We start from the raw sequence: 19626 nt of genomic DNA on the forward strand, positions 1-19626 counted from the left end.
TTTACTTTTGTTTGTTTTTTAGGGGTGAGGACAGTGTCAGGCTGTGCTGCTATCTGTCACTGTGGAGATTATGGAAATTTGCAGTGTCGGTTGTGCATGCATGTATGTGTGTGTGTGTGTGTGTGTGTGTGTGTGTGTGTGTGTGTGTGTGTATGTGTGTGTATGTGTGCATGTGTGAGTGTGTGAGACTGTAAAGAGACAGCGTTTATAGCTGACTAGTCATGTAGGCCAGCTCCAGTGTAAAGAGCTCTTGGGGGCTGGAGGAGTGCAGGCAGCATGGCTGACCTGCATTCTCCTCTATAGCAGGTCACTGTATTAACAGAGACTGAACCATTCACTTTCTCCGAACATTTTCCTGAACACTCCTGCCTTATTTGACTTTGACCTCCCTGCTCTCTGTGTGTGTGTTTCTTTACTCGTTACAGATGCAGACGAGTCTTCAACGTTTGTAACTGGCATCGTCTTGTACAGAAACCTGGGCAGCATTCTGAATCTGCAGAGGTAAGACTGCTGACTGTTTTATAAATGCAGCTGAGTGATTAGAAGCTTTGTTGATTGTTAACCAGGTTTGCCTCTGGTCATCAAACGCCATTAGAGATTTTAGAGGGATGTATGCAGACACAGAAGCCAGGGATCACAAATGTAACCAAACATATTTTGGTTGAGGGCACCAGAGCACAGGGCATGCTATGAGGAAAACTTTATGGGAGTGCAGCAGAATGGCCATTATTAGTACAATAGAAGGTTTAAAAGACTATTGCAAAATGTATTCTAAAGCTTTGAGATTATAACATATTAATGTCATCTTTAATTTAATTTCTTCTTAAACCATGTTTAAGAAAAATGACAATAAATCTACCTTGTATAGTGACTGTTCACCCTATGATCACAAACACATACTTTCCTCTTGCCCTTGGTAAAATTAGCAATCTAGATTGTTTTGGTCGCAAGTCTTGGAGGTATCAGAAATAGAGATGTCTGCCTTCTCTCCAGTATGATGAAACTAGATGGAACTTGGCTTGAGGTGCTTTTTGGTGCGCCAAAAAAATAAATTTGAAAAACCTTGCAACCTCGTGCCAATGGCCGAAATACGTACATCTGTGATTGTAAAACAGCACTCCCTCTTGTGTGTTTATGCTTTTATACAACAGTTCCACAAGTGTCATTTATTAGTTAACACGAATAAGCGACAACAGATTAGGATTTGATTGTTCATTCAAAATTATATTTGGCTCTGCCGATACAAATAGATCCAAGACTGTTGGAACTGAACTGCTGCCCACACACAAATATTTTCCTGCACACTAGCTTGCTACTTTTGTAAACTCAGTCTGCTTGTTATGGGAAGTTCAGTCACACTGTAAAATCTGAAAACATTGATTTAACTTATATTAGGAAAATAAGTGAATGAATATAACTATAAATCTTAATTTATGCTTACTTCATATTTAATCATTAAGTTCACTTGAAATTTCGGCGTATTTACTTGAGCTTGTGAAGTTGTTATAGTTAAAATAACAAGTTTTATTATAGGGTGGAATCAGCTGTTTGATTATTTAAGGTTGTATACTGAGCTATTGGGCAGCTAAGAATTTCTTGACACTTAAAGGAGAAATTTTCCATGTTTTAAGTGCATAATCAATCAGTGATAATATATGCAATCAACTGAAGCAATGGATTCTTAGTTTTCCTTCTTGCACAGCCCTTTTCACAGCACTTACATGTACACGGACACATTGCATCAGAGCTCCTGAAGCTCAACCCCCAAATACTCCCCAAACCTGCTGGGTTTGTTCACAAAAGTAAAGGCTTCTGATATAACTTACTTCACTGCTCAACCAGAACAGAGAAAAATGTCAGAAATCTAATAATACTGCAGAGTTATCACCAATCAACATGCCTTACTGCACAGTGCCTGGAAGCTGTGTATCACCACCACAGTCCAACCGTAGTCTCCATTACACCTCTGTCCCAAACTTTCACACACAGTAACGCAGATACACACTCTCTTTTTCTAGTGTGTTACTGAGTTGGTCAGTGCACTGTAAAAAAATATTATCCTGGTAAAAATTCGTGGTCTGCACTCATCGTTAATTGCGTCATTTTCACTGTTGGACATGCAGCTAGTTTGCAATGCAAGACAAGAGGAAAGTTTTTGGATGCATGTAGAGCACACTCCAGATACCCAGCATTTGAGATTAGAAATACAAGCCAAAATAGCATGTTGTTTTTCTGTGTATCATACTTGTAATGTCACCAATTTGAAGAAGTACAGCATTTTTAAGCAGCCCTCTATAAACACAGAGAACACTTGAAAAAAAAATAGTTGTTTTTTGACACACTATACCCCACACTTGAATAGATAAAGTGAATATTGAAAAATTTCTCTTTCAACTGAAGGACAGTATTATCAAACCACTATGGACAAAAAAACCCTTTAAAAAAGCAGAAATGAACATCAAATAGTCCAATAGGAAAAACTTTAATGATCTTTTTGATGAAAAAAAAAACATCCAAATACTGTAAAACTTCAATCAATAGCCAAGGCTTTTCTTTGCTTAAATCGATGACCTTAATAGGCTGATATTTGATATATTAATAATAAGGGAAAAGACAAACAAAAAACAATAACAAGAAAGTTTTAAAAAAGCAAGAAATGACTTCTTCTTAACAACTGAAAAAAATCTTAATAATTTAATTTCTACAAATCCCTTTTTTGCCTGTTACTTGTTTGCCGTTTACTATGCCTGAAATACTGTCTTCTTTTGAACTCACAGTTTCAGTAAAATTCACCGAATCATTGATTTGTGGAGAGTCTTACCAAGCTAACATTGTGAGACATATGTCCATATTGACAAAAGTTTAAACATACATGCATATTTGTATATGTGATCTAAGAGGCTAACTAACATTACCTACACTAGGTAGCCAACAACCTGGTTTTATACATTCAAAGAACCTTCTTATTCTTATTGAGACAGGCCTTTAAATGTCAGAATGTGGGGCTACATCTGGCTAAAAGGGACTGGGAGTCTAGTTGGGATTAGGCTTATATATGAAGTTTTACAGTAGTTTAGAACTGAAGGTGTTTTTGTCACCAAGATCACATGCTAATTGAATGTAAGGGTTATTAAATATTGGATCATGTACTACATCCTTTATTAAACTAGCTAGACACTGAAGTATAGCCCCTGATGCTGTGTAACTGTTGAACCATATTCCTTGTCCTACTATAAAACTGTGCTGAGTGTTATGGGTCGTCACAGCAGAGTCAGGGCATTTTACATCAGTGCTGCAGTGAATGTTCTCACTTCAATGAAAAAACAAGGATTTGATGCTGAAACAGCAGCACGCTAGCAGTGGGTGGCCTCATGTATGACTTTTATCTCCGTGAGTAAAGGGATTTCTCGGAGGAAGTTGCTGCTCGCATGATGATTAACATACATTTTAACACAGCAGCGCACATGTGGCTTGCAGTAATTGTGTGTGTGTGTGTGTGTTCATGATGTAATTCACGCTTCTGTGAGTAACATTCTGTTATCTATGACTGTGGTTAAGGTGGTGAGGAGCTCCCCATTATGATAATGTGGTAAAAGCACATAATGAACTGGTAATACGGGGAAGCAGGAGAATGAAGCGGACCCTCACTCACTCACTCAGTCCGCCCACATGTTTTTTTCTGAATCTTTGAATTGTGGCTGCTCTCCACATTTCTCAGCTCCAATTCTCCTTTTTTGACTCTCCTTTTCATCGTTGTCTTCTCTCCTTTTCTGCATTTGATCCCCCCCTCAAGGAAAAAAGGAGATGAGTTTGAGGCAAGAGACTATATGACACAAACATTTAAGTTGACTGATTGTGTTTTGGAATGGAGAGAGGGCGATTGTGCGTACAGGATTCAGTGATGATGTGAGGAACTGGAAAACGGAGCATGGGCTGTTGAACATGTTTGGCCGACTGGAAGCTTTGGGTGTCAGTACTTCCAGCAGCAATTCACTTTTTTCCTGATTGTCTCATTCCACATGATTGATAGTACCTATGAAGAGCAGAAATTGCAATGCATACTAAACAGGTAGGGAGAATGTAAAATAGAATGCCCCCCCAAAAAACGTTATAAGATAAGCTACTGAAAAACAATGCGGGCTGCTTCAGATGCTGGAGAAATCCTTAAACTCTTTAGGGTTTACTTGGCAGGTAGGATTATTTGCTCTGGAGCGGAGCACAAAAATTGTGGCAAGCTCATCAGTGGCTGATGAGTCAGTAATCTGTTACATATTTTATTGTTGAATAAGCAGCTGAGGTGATTTTGATGCTTATTAATAAGCAGACAGGACATGAACTGCTACCTCATAAATTGGATGTAATAAAGTACTTTAGCATTTGGTGACAGGTGTGTGGCCTTTAATAATTTAAAGGCAATGTCAATCTCTCCTTTTAAATTCCACTTGTGGAACGTTTTCTTTTATACATGTGTGGATGTTGTTGTCTGCAATCCAAATTTTCCTCAATCTGCTATTGAAAATGTTTAGCCACACTTAGGGCTGAGCAATATGGCTTTAAAATAATATCATGATATTATGCTGGCATTCACCTCAAAGTAGTACTATGGCTCTGCACAGATTACCCGCTAATGTTTAACTCTTCTTCTCCAGAAACAGCACAGTCCTCAACTCCAAGGTTTTATCAGTGACAATCAAGCCCACCCCTGCTTCCCTCTCTGCTCCAGTTGTGGTTGAATTCTCTCACCTCTACAACGTGAGTAACTTTTGCCTGAAAGCAAATTCTCTGTATTGTGAGCACGGTGATCATATGTTTTTGTTTGGGTTTTAATTTCCGTTTCCCAATCATTAGGGCACCACCAACCAGACCTGTATATCCTGGGACGAGAGTGACAGGTAAGATCCACTATATTGTTTATTTGTAATCTGATGTTGTTTGCACCTTTACCTGCTTATGTGTGGACCTGCATTGAAACAACTCCTTGTAAGATGTTTGTTTTGTTTTGTTTTAAAATTGCTTTTTTTTTAAATTATTTTTAAATAACTACCCAACCATCAATCTGACCAAAGCTTTGGGCCAGAGCAAAATATCAAAAGAAACAATTTTTGTAAAATGTGTGTTTATCTTCCCCAGAAGAAGAGCCATGAATTTGGTGAACCCATGATCATCCTTTTACACAGAAAATATATAAGTCTAACTGGCAGATTGCCATTAAATTTGCTGAAAACATGCTCCCCAAAGAAAGCCTCTTTGACTTCCATGGCCACATGGACTTTCTAGTACAATTTTAAGGACTAACAAACATTTGATATATTTTACTTGTCAAAATCTAAGAATGACAAAAACAATCATTGTAAGTGTCGCTCCATCTGCCTGTTTTTGTGTACGTTTTTTTACATAAAAATCCTGTTTTAGAAATTTTTAAAAAGTCAGATTATCACAGGAAATAAAATGTTTTTAGGCTTGGAAATGTTGGTGAACAAACCTCAATTGAAATATGACAGTTCAACAGAAACAGGCTTTGCAAATAAATAATGAAATACATTTGGCATGTGACTCAAACATCCACTGAGGAGGCTGTAACTTTTCTCACAGAAATGCCATATTTCCATCACTCTTTCCAGTTTGCTTTTCATCATTTAAAGTTTTGTGTTTTGGAGATCGTGTTTTGGCTTGAAATAGTTGCTTTTGGTAGCACAATCCCAGCAGAAAATGCAGTTTACTCTTAAAAGCTGCTAGAATGAAAAAAAAGTTTTCATTAAAACACAACCAGTTTTGTTGTTTGTTGGTCTGGAGCAGTGCTGCAGTGGTCTGCAGCCTGCAGGTGTCTTGCCCAGGTGACACGTTATCCACCACCTCCTCCACTGCTGCATAATATAGTCAGGTCATGTACTTCACTTTAGATTTGTTGACAAGATACATATGAATACTACATATATAGTGTGTCAGGGATTTGCAGAAACTTACAATGCTGCATTTTTGTAACGGCGAGTGTTGGCTGCTTTGTCTTGTGGCGCTCTCTTTTAACAATAATGGCACCTGACTGGACAATTAGAGCCACCAACTTTTTAAACTCTTTTCAGCCATCTCCTAATTTTTAACATAGATGGATTGAAATGCAGATTAATCCACATTTTTGTTTTCAACAATTTTATGGAAATGCATGCATGGATGGAAAATTATCTATCTAATGTTTTATAATATACAATGAAGTGAACACTGTAACCTCTAAGGGCCACCAGCTGAGCTTCGGGCTCATTTTGAACATTTTCAAGGTAAAAAAAAAAAAAAAGTTTTCAGTTCAGTTTTTCTCATTTAAAAAAAAAACCTTATCTGTTAAAATGATTTCATATCAGGTTAATTCCCCCACAGAAAACCAGTCAAACTGCATCCAGGTCCCATTTGTAATTATCCAATGCATCCTGGCGTACCCACATGCGCTCTTTTGCACATAATGGCAGTCCCTTATTCTCCAAGTGGATGTTTTAGAGACACCATGTTCTCTCTGAAAGTTCCACATTTGGCCACAGTGGTTTTTTTTTTTTTTTTTATCTTGACAAAGTCAGTGCTCTGCTCCCCAGTGAAAGGTGCTGAGTGTGTTGGACAGCTCCGCAGCTCTTGTCTGGGAAAACGCTAACCCCACGCTATCACTGCTACGACACTGATGCAGCATGTGGAAAATTAAAAGTGTCGCTCACAGCTTTCCTCCCCCTCGCAGCCCACGCACACGCATCAACATAGAGAGCAGTTCCGAGGCTACTGAGAGAGAGAGAAAGAGGCGAGCATGCCGGCATAGAAACAGTGTAAAGAATACATATTGAACAGTTAAGTTTTACCGCCTCTGTGGCCTGATTCAAAGCACTTCTTATTTGCTCCGTGCTCTTAAGTGCCCTATTTGTTTAAGACAAGAAAATAGTGTGAGCATGTTGGAACGAGAGCACTGAGCGAGGGAAAGAGTGAGGGAGAAAGTAAGAGGCAAACATTTGGCAGCCTGCAATGCAGGTTTGGACATTTGCATTTAGATGGGTACGTACACTTGTGTTACAAAGACGGAGAGCAGAACATTCATTGCTTCAGTCACGGGGAAAAAAGTTTGCCTTGGCACATATAGACCTCAGAGCAAGACAGAGAGTGAAACATCAAGACAGACGTAGAGGTGATTTTCGGGGAAAAAGACAAAGAGTGAATATTTAGAAATGGAATACATGTTATTACAGTCTGCCCTAACAATGAAAAAATTAATATGGCCTCAAAGTGACAGTTGAGACAATAACAGCAGTCATTCATACTGAATTGCTGCCGGCAGTGTTGTGTGAAATTCTGAACCACCATAAACTCCTGGATCAAGGCTTTATGTACCTCAGCTGCAGAGAGAACGAGCCCGTTATTTGGAGGCTCATATTAAAAGAATACTGTTTTGTTCACTAAATAATAGCAGAGGGTTGAGCTGAAAAGTCAGAAAAGCCCACCAGTTACTGGGTGAACTTGGCCCATGCCAGTTGAACGCAGGGACTTCCTGTCATTCATATACCCTCATAATTTAGACATTTGTATGAAAACTTTTAAAAAATTTAATGTAAAGAATGCGATGTTCATGTGATCACAGGGCTTTTTACTAGCTTATGTTTCGATATTATCCCAAAAATAAAAATAAATAATAATAATAAAAAATAATAATAATAAATAAAATAAATTGCTCCAAAGGGCCAATACAAAAGCACATGGATAATTATTATGCAGACTAACTTCCTACTGGCCCTCTGATTGGCTCTGATGATATCATTCTGTATATTATTTGGCCATGTGCTTCTTTTAAGGAGCAGTGTACTCAGAGAGAGGAAGAAATGCATTTTTTTACATACATAAGGGCAGGGAAAAAGGTCCTTGCAATCACATGCAAAAAACATCACACCGTTTAAATTTAATAATTTATTTAATGTAAAAGAAAGTTTTGCTCAGTATGAAAACTCTAATTGATGTATTTAACTTTATACTTAAATTAAATTAATTAAAAAATACTTTTCATGATTAAACATTATCCAAAGCTCAATTCCAGATCTTCTTTGTAGTTCATTTTTTCAAATGAACTAAAGATATATCTATTTTTACATTTAAAAAAAAAAGGTAAAGGGTGACTTGTAAAATGACCCGAAGCTCAGTTCTGAGGCTGTTAACAATTTGAAATAAATAAATGAATATATAAATAAATAACTAAATATTTATATCTAATTAACCTATATCAATTTCAGTCCAAAAATAACAACTTCAGCTTGGGTCACTTATATCAACCCTGCTCATTCGATGTACATCTACAGATAATGTACTTGGTTGAACATATAAAGAGATGAAGGAATCTGTCGATGAAACGCAACACTTCCTGTGCAGGTCTGTCACATTAAAAGCTGTCTAGCTCTGTGGATCCAAAGGTGTTTTAGACCATGGTCCCCCGAGCCACCCAACTGCCAAAATAACATACACGTACAAAGATTGTTATGGTGGGGTAAGCAATTTTAGATGGTGATGGTTTTCATGTTTTTAATTTCATTATGTGATAATATATGACATGATATAATATTATTGTATATTAACTTACAGAAGTCACTCAAAGTAAAAGCCAACAAATGCTCTGTAGATTTACAGATAAGTATTTACCTTGAAATAAACAGTATTTTTTATTAATATTAAATTAAAATGAGTTTATTTGAGCCTGCTGTTCATGTGTGGACACAGAGAACAACCTGAAAGTCTGACTCTAAGAGAGTCGTATTAAGTCAATTTGTCAAGTCAGTTTTATTTATAGAGTCCATTATCACAAAACATAGTTTGCCTCAGAGGGCTTTACAGTGTACGACATCCCTCTGCCCTTAGACCCTCACATCACCCAACGAAAAACTCCCGAAAAAGAACCCCTGTAACGGGGAAAAAAAGGAAGAAACCTCAGGAAGGGCGGTAGAGGATGATGAGGGATCCCTCTTCCAGGACGGACAGACGTGCAATAGATGTCGTAAATAACAAATGAAATACAATCATGGCAAAAAAGAAAGAGAAAGAGAGAGGGGAGGAGAGGGGGAAAGAGGGAAAGCAATAATAGAAACAGATGCATGTCATATTACAATAACGATAGGTGTGAAATTATTAATTGCACTCTATGATGATGTTGAGGGTGATGATAAGAGTCTCATGCATATGTTGAAAGGGAGGTGTCCAAAGGCAAGATCACAGCATCGGCGCAACCAGGACCAGACCACGATCAGGGCGAGCGGGGGGTACAGTATCAGTACAGCCACAGCATGAGCACAACCAAAGGCAGGGTCACAGCATCAGCACAGTTATCACCACGGTCAGGCACAGTCAAGATTGCGGCCAGGATCCGGGAAAACCAGGAAACAAGGGAGCAGGAACGCTCCCAAGAGGCAACAGGATTAGCGTAGTGCAGTTCAACAGACCCAGCTCCATAATCGCAAGCCCCAGGTAGTGAGAGTACCACATGGCTATCACAGATGTAAGGCTAAGCTAAACTACTGAGGCTAAGCTAAGCTTGCAAATGGCAATGCAGTAAACAGATCATGTCTTTCTGTGACTTGGTTAGATTTTATTGACTTAATGAAGTATTGAGTTTTATTCACAGCATCTTATCAGTAGAAGTGATTAAACTTCATAGTAACTGAAATGAAAAGTGAATAAAAACAGTGTTCATATTAAAAACAGAGTGCAGAACAGAGTCAAACAAGTCATTATCCCATAGCATGTATTATATATATATATATAATGCATGCTATGGGATAATGACTTGTTTGACTTGGTTAGATTTTATTGACTTAATGAAGTATTGAGTTTTATTCACAGCATCTTATCAGTAGAAGTGATTAAACTTCATAGTAACTGAAATGAAAAGTGAATAAAAACAGTGTTCATATTAAAAACAGAGTGCAGAGCAGTGTGTAGGATACTTGTTGTAGTAATTGAATCAGTGCTGTTGTCGTGTTGAATTAAGTGTAGAATTGTAGTACAAGTACCTCCTCCCAGTGTTTTTTCACCCGGGCTTTTTCAGCAAACTTGTTTTTGTTTGCTCATGTCTTTCTGTATTTACTCTTAGCCATAATTTGTAAAACAGAATTTCTCTTGGACAATTTATAATGCACTGTGTCCAAAATCTGTTAGAAAAACCAGCATAAACAATCCTTTATTGCTCATTTACAGTACACTTTATCATTTCTGAAGTGCTCCTGTTTTAATTTGTTGTTGTTTGCTGATAATGCAAACTCACCACTTCCTCTGTTCACTTGTTGCCTTGATTAATTGAGAATAATGTACATTTCCACAGCCCTCTGCTGCTCTGAGTTTCTCTATTTATTTTCAATCCTTTCTACTTTGCCTTTTTTTAACACCTTTTAACGCTATCAGTGAAACTCAACATTTTCCGCCCAGACAATTCCCATTTAAAGCTTTACAGGAATGTAAAGCCTCTCCTGTTCCTGCTCGGCTTTTGTTTTGAAGTAGCTCCAGGAAGTGTTTGAATTGATGGTGCATTGACAGGAGCTTTACATGGATTGCAACGGTATAGAATTTCAAAGCAGCGGATAGGTGATACTATGCAGCAACCTCTGGGGCTTAAAAAACGAAGCCAACAAGGAAGTGTCAAAAACTGTAGTTCTTTGAACGGCCACTTGAGGCTGGCTCTAAAAGCCATTCAATCACCATAGACTATCATATTAAAATGCCTAATTTTACAGGAGAAATGAATGGGTGGCTTCACAGTAGCCAAATCTATTATTTATGCAGTCTATGAGTATGGCAGGCAGTTTTGGGGTCTCACTCCCTTCTCGTCAAATAGCCACATTAGGCAAAAAAGGCACATGGTATAGGAGAATAGAAAAAAACAAACAAACATCATATTTAGATGGGAAGTGAACACCAGACTCCTGCATGAAAGTCTGGGGTTTTGTGGACCCATTCACAGCCCCTTGCGCCTGCCTGATAGGAACTTTCATGCTCCTTATATTGCGTTGTTAACCATCCACGTATCATACTGCTGCGGCAGGTTCTGTCCAGCCGTACGGACAGTGGCTCTGTCCGGCGGCTTATCATACAGCTACAAAAGGTGGCTTTTGACAGTGGGATCTTATCAAAAGCACTGTGAAAGCAATGCTATTTAACAACTTCAAAATGAGAACAGGCTGGATATTTTGACATGACCAAGTGTTGTTATGTGATGAGTTGGGAGTTCACTGCTTTGAGTGGTTTTTATCCAGCCTTTATTTGTTTATGATTGAAATCTTGCTCATTTGAAAAGTAGCTTTACGGTATCTATTATCAGTTTAAATCCATGCTTCAAGCCACTTTAATGAAAATGTTTCCATGATCCATTGTGAGAGCTTTATGTGATGTTGATGACGCTGACCTCAGTCACCTCAGCGATTGTCATTGCCATCAAGCATAGGAGGCAAAACACAGGAGAGACAATGACAGAAACATAGCAAGGACAAAGAATCTAATCTCTTGGTGTTTGGGTGTGGGGTTGAGGGTTTAGGGGGAGACATGTTCTATGCAAAATTAAAATCCATCTTGGACAGCAGCTATGATTAATGAGTTAATATTTGGGAGAGAAATTGGAATCTGAGGAGGCGTCCTTGTCATATTGATAAGAGCTGTGAAGCAGCCTGGGCCTTCACTCGTCCACGCTTCAATCTCCTGAAATCAATAACAAGACCATCAGCAGCTTCTGTCTGTCGCTCTCACTCTTACTCACACTGACATTATTACTTAGCTTTGTTTACAGTATGTCTTACCTGGATGAATGCACAACCTTTTTGTTAGATTAGCCTGTTGGCTAGCTCTCCTGAGTTATATTTTATGCCCTTAGATTTGACAGGAAATGCAAAAAGAGAGAGATGGAGAAGAAGACAAATATATCTCCATGGCTGGAGATAAATCAGGGGTGATGCAGTCCACGGTCCATGTCCTAAACCTCTATGCCAACAGTTGCCCCTTCCTAATAAATATGTAAATATTCTATTTTATATGATACAAAGTAAAAGTAATGCCCAATGAGAGACTACGCAGCTCGAAGTCACAGCAGCAGGCAGGACATTTTTTGGATGAAAGAGAACCACCATTTTTTTATTTAAATTTAAACAAAGGGAATCATTATATAACTTGAGACTTCAAAGTTATTGAAATAACCTTAAAATAAATTCTAAAGATAACAGGAAACCATTAGAGGCAAGTGAGCATTGGGGAGAAATGTGACCTATGATTTGTGATAAGTGTGCAATGCTTTTGGTTACTCTTGCTAATATTCCAATATAGTTTAGTATATAGTGAACTATATAGGGAATAACCAAATCAGATTTCGGAAACTATGCTGGAATTGTTTTCCTCTGGAAATACACGACCGAATTGCATTGTTGTATATGGGAGTAAAATGCAGGGTACATCATCAAATTTGCTGTGCATTGTGGGTATTTTATAGTGCACCACATAGTGGATTAAATTAACATCTGAGAATTTGAACACTACTACAAAATTGTGAACATACTAGTGCACTGTTTTCTATAATAGGGAACGGTTTTGAACACTGCTATATTTAGCAAGTCCACTGTTCCAACCATCACCAGCTCCTGCTTGGTCTAAATCAGTCCTTAATACAAAGAGTTAGATGTGAAAATATGCTGTTTTCCCCTGTGATCTCTCTCTCTCTGTTGTTGCTGGCCACTGGCTGTTTACAGTCCTGTAACTTCTCCTTCCACCACCAGGTGTCACAGTGTCTTTCAGCTTAGCTGCCTGTTACATCAGTAGGGATCGTAGACTGAGCTCTGGCAGTGTGTGCTGTGCACTACATACAATAAGCTTAATGGAAGTGGAGCACCTGTATTTATGATGGTATTGAAAAGCATACAGTACCTTCCTACCTGGGATTTCTAAATACCCTGGTATACTGTAACACTGTAATACCACCCAAACCTACTGTGAATGAACTTTAAGCCAGTTTAGAAATGTCAGCAAACAGTCTTATTTTAGTTCAAGCATGTAAGTTGTACTTGAACACTGTCAATGTGTACCTTGCATAGATCATTATAGATTAAGCAAATATTTATATTTACAGATTGTTTAGGCAATAAAAGTTACTAGGGTTAGGATTTTGGGGGAAAAAAAACTCACATGGTTGGGTGTCTTTAGGTTTAGGCAAGTGTAGTCACTGTGGTTATGTTTAGGGAAAAGCAACATGGTGAGGACAACCTTAAAATGACTCAAGGTTCACACAGTTCTGAACAAACATCTCCAGCAGCATGCCACATCTTTTTTGTGTGATTATCTTACATTATGACTTATTTGCGACTCAAAACTCGAAGTTTAGGACTGTGGGTCTGCCTTGGGACTTCTTAGTCTTTACTTAGGACTGACTTGACTCTTTGTCATATCCTGATCTTTAATATTACCAAGAAACTACTCTTAAACTAAATTAACATATTGTTTACGCCTTGTAGTCACCAGCTGTGCAGATGTGGATTGTCTGTAGCTTTCTAGCTGAGCCAGAAAACTGATACAGAAATGATTGTGTTCTAAATCAACATTTCCATACGTCAGCATGTGTACACAGTAACATTAACCCCCGTATCTTATTAGTGGAGATTAGCTTGAATTGTTTTTGACTGAGAAAAAAAAAAAAGTCTGTGCAGAGTTTTCAAATTTTGCCACTTTCCCTCATCATTCGCACACTGCTATAAGTACTGTTTGCAGACAACAGAAAATCCAGATTCCTTTGGTTCTGTATAGCCTATATTATAGAAAACAAACAAATGACTTTAGACAGTCCCTACAGGGCAGTTTAAAAAAGGGAGAGAGTTATTTCTGTATGGGCTCAACATTGTTTACCAGAATGCAGTGACTAACTAGCCTCCCCTCTGATCATACAAATCAATCCTGCTGTCTTGTTTAATTTACAGATTCAGTGCTGATGTTGAGGAACTGCCTCAATTCATCAAAGATGTTGGCGCTGGCCGCTGCAGACTCAAATTTTCATCAATTACTATAATACAATTATAGAGGAGGAGGTGAGGTTCAGTGGGCAGGGGCATGCTTGTTTACATGTGTTTCTGAATAGAAATGGGCTGCATTACAGGCAACAGGCTGTACACATTGTTCTGTTTTTATATTCAAAGCATGCTAATCCTTCCTAAATCATATGCCAGCCAACAGGACAGGACATTGATGAATATCCTGAAAATGTTTTCCTACATCTGTCTGGCTTTAGCCTGTGGACAGATTTAGTTTCTGGACGTGTTCCCCTCAGTATTTAGTCACAACAAATCTTCATCTTCTCTGTTGGGTTTCACCTCGAAAAAGGACCCAAATGAAAGTTGTTTTCAGTCCTTAATCCTTTGAAACCTGAATGGACATCAGTTTGCTTATGCTGTGTTTAGATGCCTTTCACAATTTAACCCTTGAAAACCAAGCAAAATGGTTTTATTTCGTTCAAAAACACGAGGAAAAAGGCACTGAATTACTTCAAATTGCAAGAAATTAGTAAAAAGGAGACCGGAACATGACCTTTAAAATTCAAGGGAAAAAAAGTTCAGAAAACAGTATTTATAATTGTTAAAACCATATATTTAAAATTATCCAGAAAATAACAGAAAAAAATTAAAGCTTGCATATTTTTTTCTCTTTATTTCAGTTGGGTTTTTTTTTTTTTAAGACCATTTTCTTGTTTGTTTTAGCTGCTCTTTTTTGGCTTATTTTCAGGGAATTTACTGTTACTTTTTTAAAAATATTTTTCTGTAAATTATTAAAGTCAAACTAATGTGCTCTGGTTTCAAAAGCAAATAAAAAATTGAGGCAGCAGGATCAGGTAAATCTGAGAACAAAGAAAAAATACAAACCTAAACTAGAACACAAAGTTATGACACGAGGAACACTGGCCAGCAGGAAAAAGAACCACAAACATAGTCTGCCTCAAACTGAGACCTTGTCTTTTTTATGTGTTTTGGCCTTTAGTTCACATGCAAACTACAGTTGAGGTCACTGACAAACAAAACTTTTGTAAAACTCTAAAAATCAGACACTTCGTTCACAGTGTAGCTGGTGTGCAATGCCAAATGTGACCAAAATAATGTTCTCATAATTCTTTTTCTTTTTACTTTTAGTAGGTACTATGGCTACCCTAACATGGCTATCCTTACATAGTATGTACTGTTGCATGCATTGTGCACACAACTGGGACACTTCACTGTAGCACTGTGCTCTGAACTTTGATCCTCTGTCTCATATATTTATAACTATAGAGATAAAAGAAATTGCTGTTCGCAGAGCGTGCCAGAGACGCAGATCATCCAGGAGAGCTCTTCTGTCGTTACTTTTAAATGTTTAACTTTAAGTTACAACTGCATTCATTGTGTATTCTAACCTTATATTCATTATATTAGCCTACATAGAGCCTACATTTTTCTTTATTATTTTTATTTTCATTTTTTGTGTTGGTTATTTCTATGATTGTTTTGTTCACTTAAACAATTTATTTTCCTAATCACTTGAATGTGCTGTTATTTATCATTGCGGCTTCTGTTAGCTGTCAATTGGCTGTCAAGAGGTGATTTATCTGCTGCTGTGCAGAGGATTGTGGGTCAAAACAGCCTAGAAAAGCATGCTGGCATGCAAACTGCAAAAAACAATTGGCTGTCATACATACTATGTATTGGGACATGCTAAATCTTTTTTGTTTCTTTGTTTGTGTAGTAGTTGTTGGGGTTTTTTTTGTTTATTTGTTTGTTTGTTTTTGTTTTCCATACTACATAGAATGGATATTGGAATGCAAGCCTGTCATTTGCAAAGGGCAAGGCTCATCTGTTGGAAGCCATGACACATCTGTCTTCATATCCACTGGGTTGTGGAATTATTAATTGTCCTAATAATTAGGTTCTTAGGTTCCACAGATAATCTCAGAGGTTATTATTGGTATACAGATCTTGTTTTTATTTATTTAATGGTATGGATATGGTATATACATGGAACCAAAATACAAAATCAAAATATAAAACTCCAAAACAACAATATAAAACACAAAAACAACACGAAATAAAGTTACCACGAGGAAGGACTAAAAAGTATGTTAATGCATGCTTTAAATAAACCATAAAAACAAGAAAAAATAAAAGACTAGCTAAGACACATCCTGACACTGGCATGTAGAAGATGACATGCAGAAGTCCTACAACAGTGCTTTGAGGTGTCCTAGAGGATGCAATGAGTGCAACTTAAAATTCTGTGAACAGAGAGCATTACCATTGCCACTGTTAGTTGATACAGTATCACAGTACAACAACTCTAAATGTGTCTCAGTCCCCTCTCTTATCGTGACAAAGTAGACCACACTCTAAGGTCCAGTGTGTATGTTGAACCTCCAGCTGTGATAGCAGCTGCCACACCAAGTATGAAAAACAGACCAGAGCCCCAGTTTGTGCCTCTCACACATCACTGCTGGTTGTGTCAGCAATAGCAAGCTTGATTAGATTTAGGGAAGGACATTTTAAATGAGACCTTGCCTCCTACTGTTTTCCCCCCTTGATAAATTTCTTCTGCCTACTGTTTGGTGCTGGGCAGGTAACGTACAGTTTGGGAGACTGAATTAAAACGCTAAAGTTTCAAACCAGAAAACCAGAATAAGTTTAAAGATGCAAATTGTAGAGCAGAGGGAAACTACAGAGTTATTGATAATTCTCTCTGGATTTTTGGCTATTTGTCCACATCACACATACTCATTTGATCACATATATAGAATATAAAGAATAATAATATCAATAATAATAGGAATATATATATATATATATATATATATATATATATATAATATATATATATATATATATATATACATATATATAAAATAAAAAATAGCTCAGATTCCAGCAGTGATTATATTGAAATATTGCTTGGTAGTTTAACAGTTAAGATAATAGTAGAGTGCTGTACAGTATTTTAATATATTGTTTTGATGAAATGTAAAAAAATCTGTATTTAAATAGCCACTCTGACTAAGTGGTGTTGCACTTCCCTAAAGTTGAGGGACTTGCAAGAGACACATTTACAAAAAAAAAGAAGAGTTAAAATGGAAGCCGCAGAGGCTGAGATACACTGACTTTAAATCCTTTCATATGTGGGTCAGGTTTCAGAAACCTTGGATCCTACAATTCCATAATGCAACGTGTCATGTCCCTAGCCTGTAAAGCAAGGTTTCTGTTTGAAATGCCAAGTCCCCGAGCCCAGGCCGAGGTTATTTTTAAACTGATCAATGGAAGGATTATATTTATTAGTAAAATTGGATCTAATGTCAAGACTCATAGTCAGGGTGCATAATAACACAGCAATAAATGAAGCTATTGTAATAACGTAATGTAAAATAACGTAATCTGACAGGTGAACATCAAGCATGCATCCTCTTCTTCATAGTTGTGTGCATAAAAGCCCATGTTTGTATATTTCCTCTGTGCTGGCAGACTGCTTTTCATCCATGTGGCCCATTCTTGGCAGAGGACATTCTTCCATGCAGTGCTGCTGGACCAGCACCTAAATTATCCAATTAGATGCTGGGGCAAGACTGTCTGCAGGCCACTGTGTGTCTCACAGAGAGGCCTAATCGCGTCAGCCATACAGAGAAACTGCACTGAGGCCTAATATATTGGATTTCTGTTAGAGTTGATGTGCTAATGTCAGCACTGAGTCCCCTCCTGGGGCTAACTCTCTCTCTCTCTCTCTCTCTCCTCTCTCTCTCTCTCTCTCTCTCTCTCTCTCTCTCACACACTCACACACACACACACACACACACACACACACACGAACACACATACAAGCACACTTACAACCAAACAGTCTGCATATTTTATTTCTGTCTATGAAGTTATGAGACCCATGGATGTGTGAGGGTGTGGCTGATTGTCAGTAATCTGCTACCCTCATCACCTTTTATTGCTGTTGAGGTTGTTCCAGGGGGGGAGGTTCTGTATGCTGTATACACAGGTGACACATCAAAGGGATACTTCACCCACAAAATAGCCATTTCTATATCAGGCTTTTGCAGAGCTCCAGACTGTGACTGTTTAGTCCAATTTTGCGACCATGGAGCACTACTGCGATTTGCAAATACTATTAATATATTAACCGGAGAGCTTTTAGTTTGTTTCAAGCTTACAGAGAATAAATCATCACATTTAACAGCCCTGCAGTAACAGTCTCACTTAATGAGAGGTAGTGGCATTAGTGTGAGCAGTTGAGGTGTGTGTTTGTATCTGCAGAGCTCCGATTGTGACTATTAAGTCACATTTTGTAACTACGGAGCACAGACTTTGAAATATACGAACTGAAGAGCTGTTTGTTTGTTTCCAGCTGGCATTGAATGAATCCTCACATTTAAAGACACTACAGTATCTGTTTAGCTGTCAGCTAACGCTAACATCTAACTCAAGTCCCATTAATCCATATGTGTGCTTAGTCCAGCCATGTAGGTTTCCTGTGCAATCAGATAATTAAGACCCATACTTACACATATTATAAGGCAGCGGCCTCTATTGACCATGGCAATTATTACAGAAGTAGAATAGGATGTGAGGTGACGTAGTATAAAAAGCAATGTTGTTTCAAGATCGAAGTCATTACTGGGTGGGCAGGAGGGGTTGTGTATGGGTCTAACAAGAACAGGACTTTCACTCAAAGACTAGTGTGAAGTAAATTTTGACTTTTTTAATAAAAACATAGCATAATCTACTAGTATGTGTACCATGCTATACTGGTGATTTTTATGTGTGACATTCCGTCATGTGACATATGTGATGTTACATCAGCAACAAAAGTACATATTTAAAGCTAAACACAGATTTTTTTTTTCTTAATTTAACCACAGAGTTCTGTTGCTTAAACGTAAGCAGAAAGTTTTATAGCATAATTGCGACTGTTTCCCTGGAGGTGTAAACAGTCACAATTATGTGACTGGGGAAAAAAGAACGGAAGTAATTTAGTCAGTAGAAATTAACCTGTTATTTAGCTATGAGGAAGTATTAAATGTAAAACACTTATAACTGCAGCTAATGTGCCCTGATTGTGCCTGTGCACTTGCTTGGGTTTGGGTTCAAATGTAGGCATGTACCGGGGCTGTTACTTGTCCATATGTGAGACTTATCCTTTTCTTTTGGTGTAAATCCATGTGTTTTTAAGTACTGAGCCTACCACTGGGTAAGTAAGACTTAAATTATACTGCAGGAGTTGTGTAACAGTTTGTTAATGTATGTTTATGGATGCCTTTTTTGGATTCTCCATTCACTGTGGAGATGTGATAAAAACCAAGTTTTCTGTACAAATTCACAGAGGTAACACATGGTGAGCATCCACTAAACAAATGGTCATTTTGTGGATGAAATATTCCTTTAATGAATCCCCATACAAATGGAAACAACATAATAATCTAAGAGACTTTATGTAGTGACAACGCTCTCCAACATCACTAAACACCAAATAAGAGAAAATTGTTTGAAACTCGAACTGAAACCCCTTCAGTAGAGTCCCACATACTGGGGAGCGTCTATAATTGAAGCTGTTGTGAAAGCTGGTAGTAGAACTACACCTTAGAAGCTTTCACACATT

At 37.8% G+C, this 19626-nt stretch overlaps 1 protein-coding gene across 1 annotated transcript in view; it reads left to right on the forward strand.

Moving 5' to 3' along the window:
* adgrb1a (adhesion G protein-coupled receptor B1a) overlaps window positions 1–19626 on the forward strand; it is a 138024-nt gene that overhangs the window by 66658 nt on the left and 51740 nt on the right. Inside the window, exons 14-16 of the mRNA XM_042490365.1 lie at window positions 426–501; window positions 4650–4752; window positions 4849–4892. Of these exons, the coding sequence (XP_042346299.1) occupies window positions 426–501; window positions 4650–4752; window positions 4849–4892 (223 nt within the window). The remainder of the gene's footprint in view (window positions 1–425; window positions 502–4649; window positions 4753–4848; window positions 4893–19626) is intronic.

This window comes from Plectropomus leopardus, chromosome 7, assembly GCF_008729295.1.
Source record: "Plectropomus leopardus isolate mb chromosome 7, YSFRI_Pleo_2.0, whole genome shotgun sequence".
In the NCBI taxonomy this organism is placed as follows: Eukaryota; Metazoa; Chordata; class Actinopteri; order Perciformes; family Serranidae; genus Plectropomus; species Plectropomus leopardus.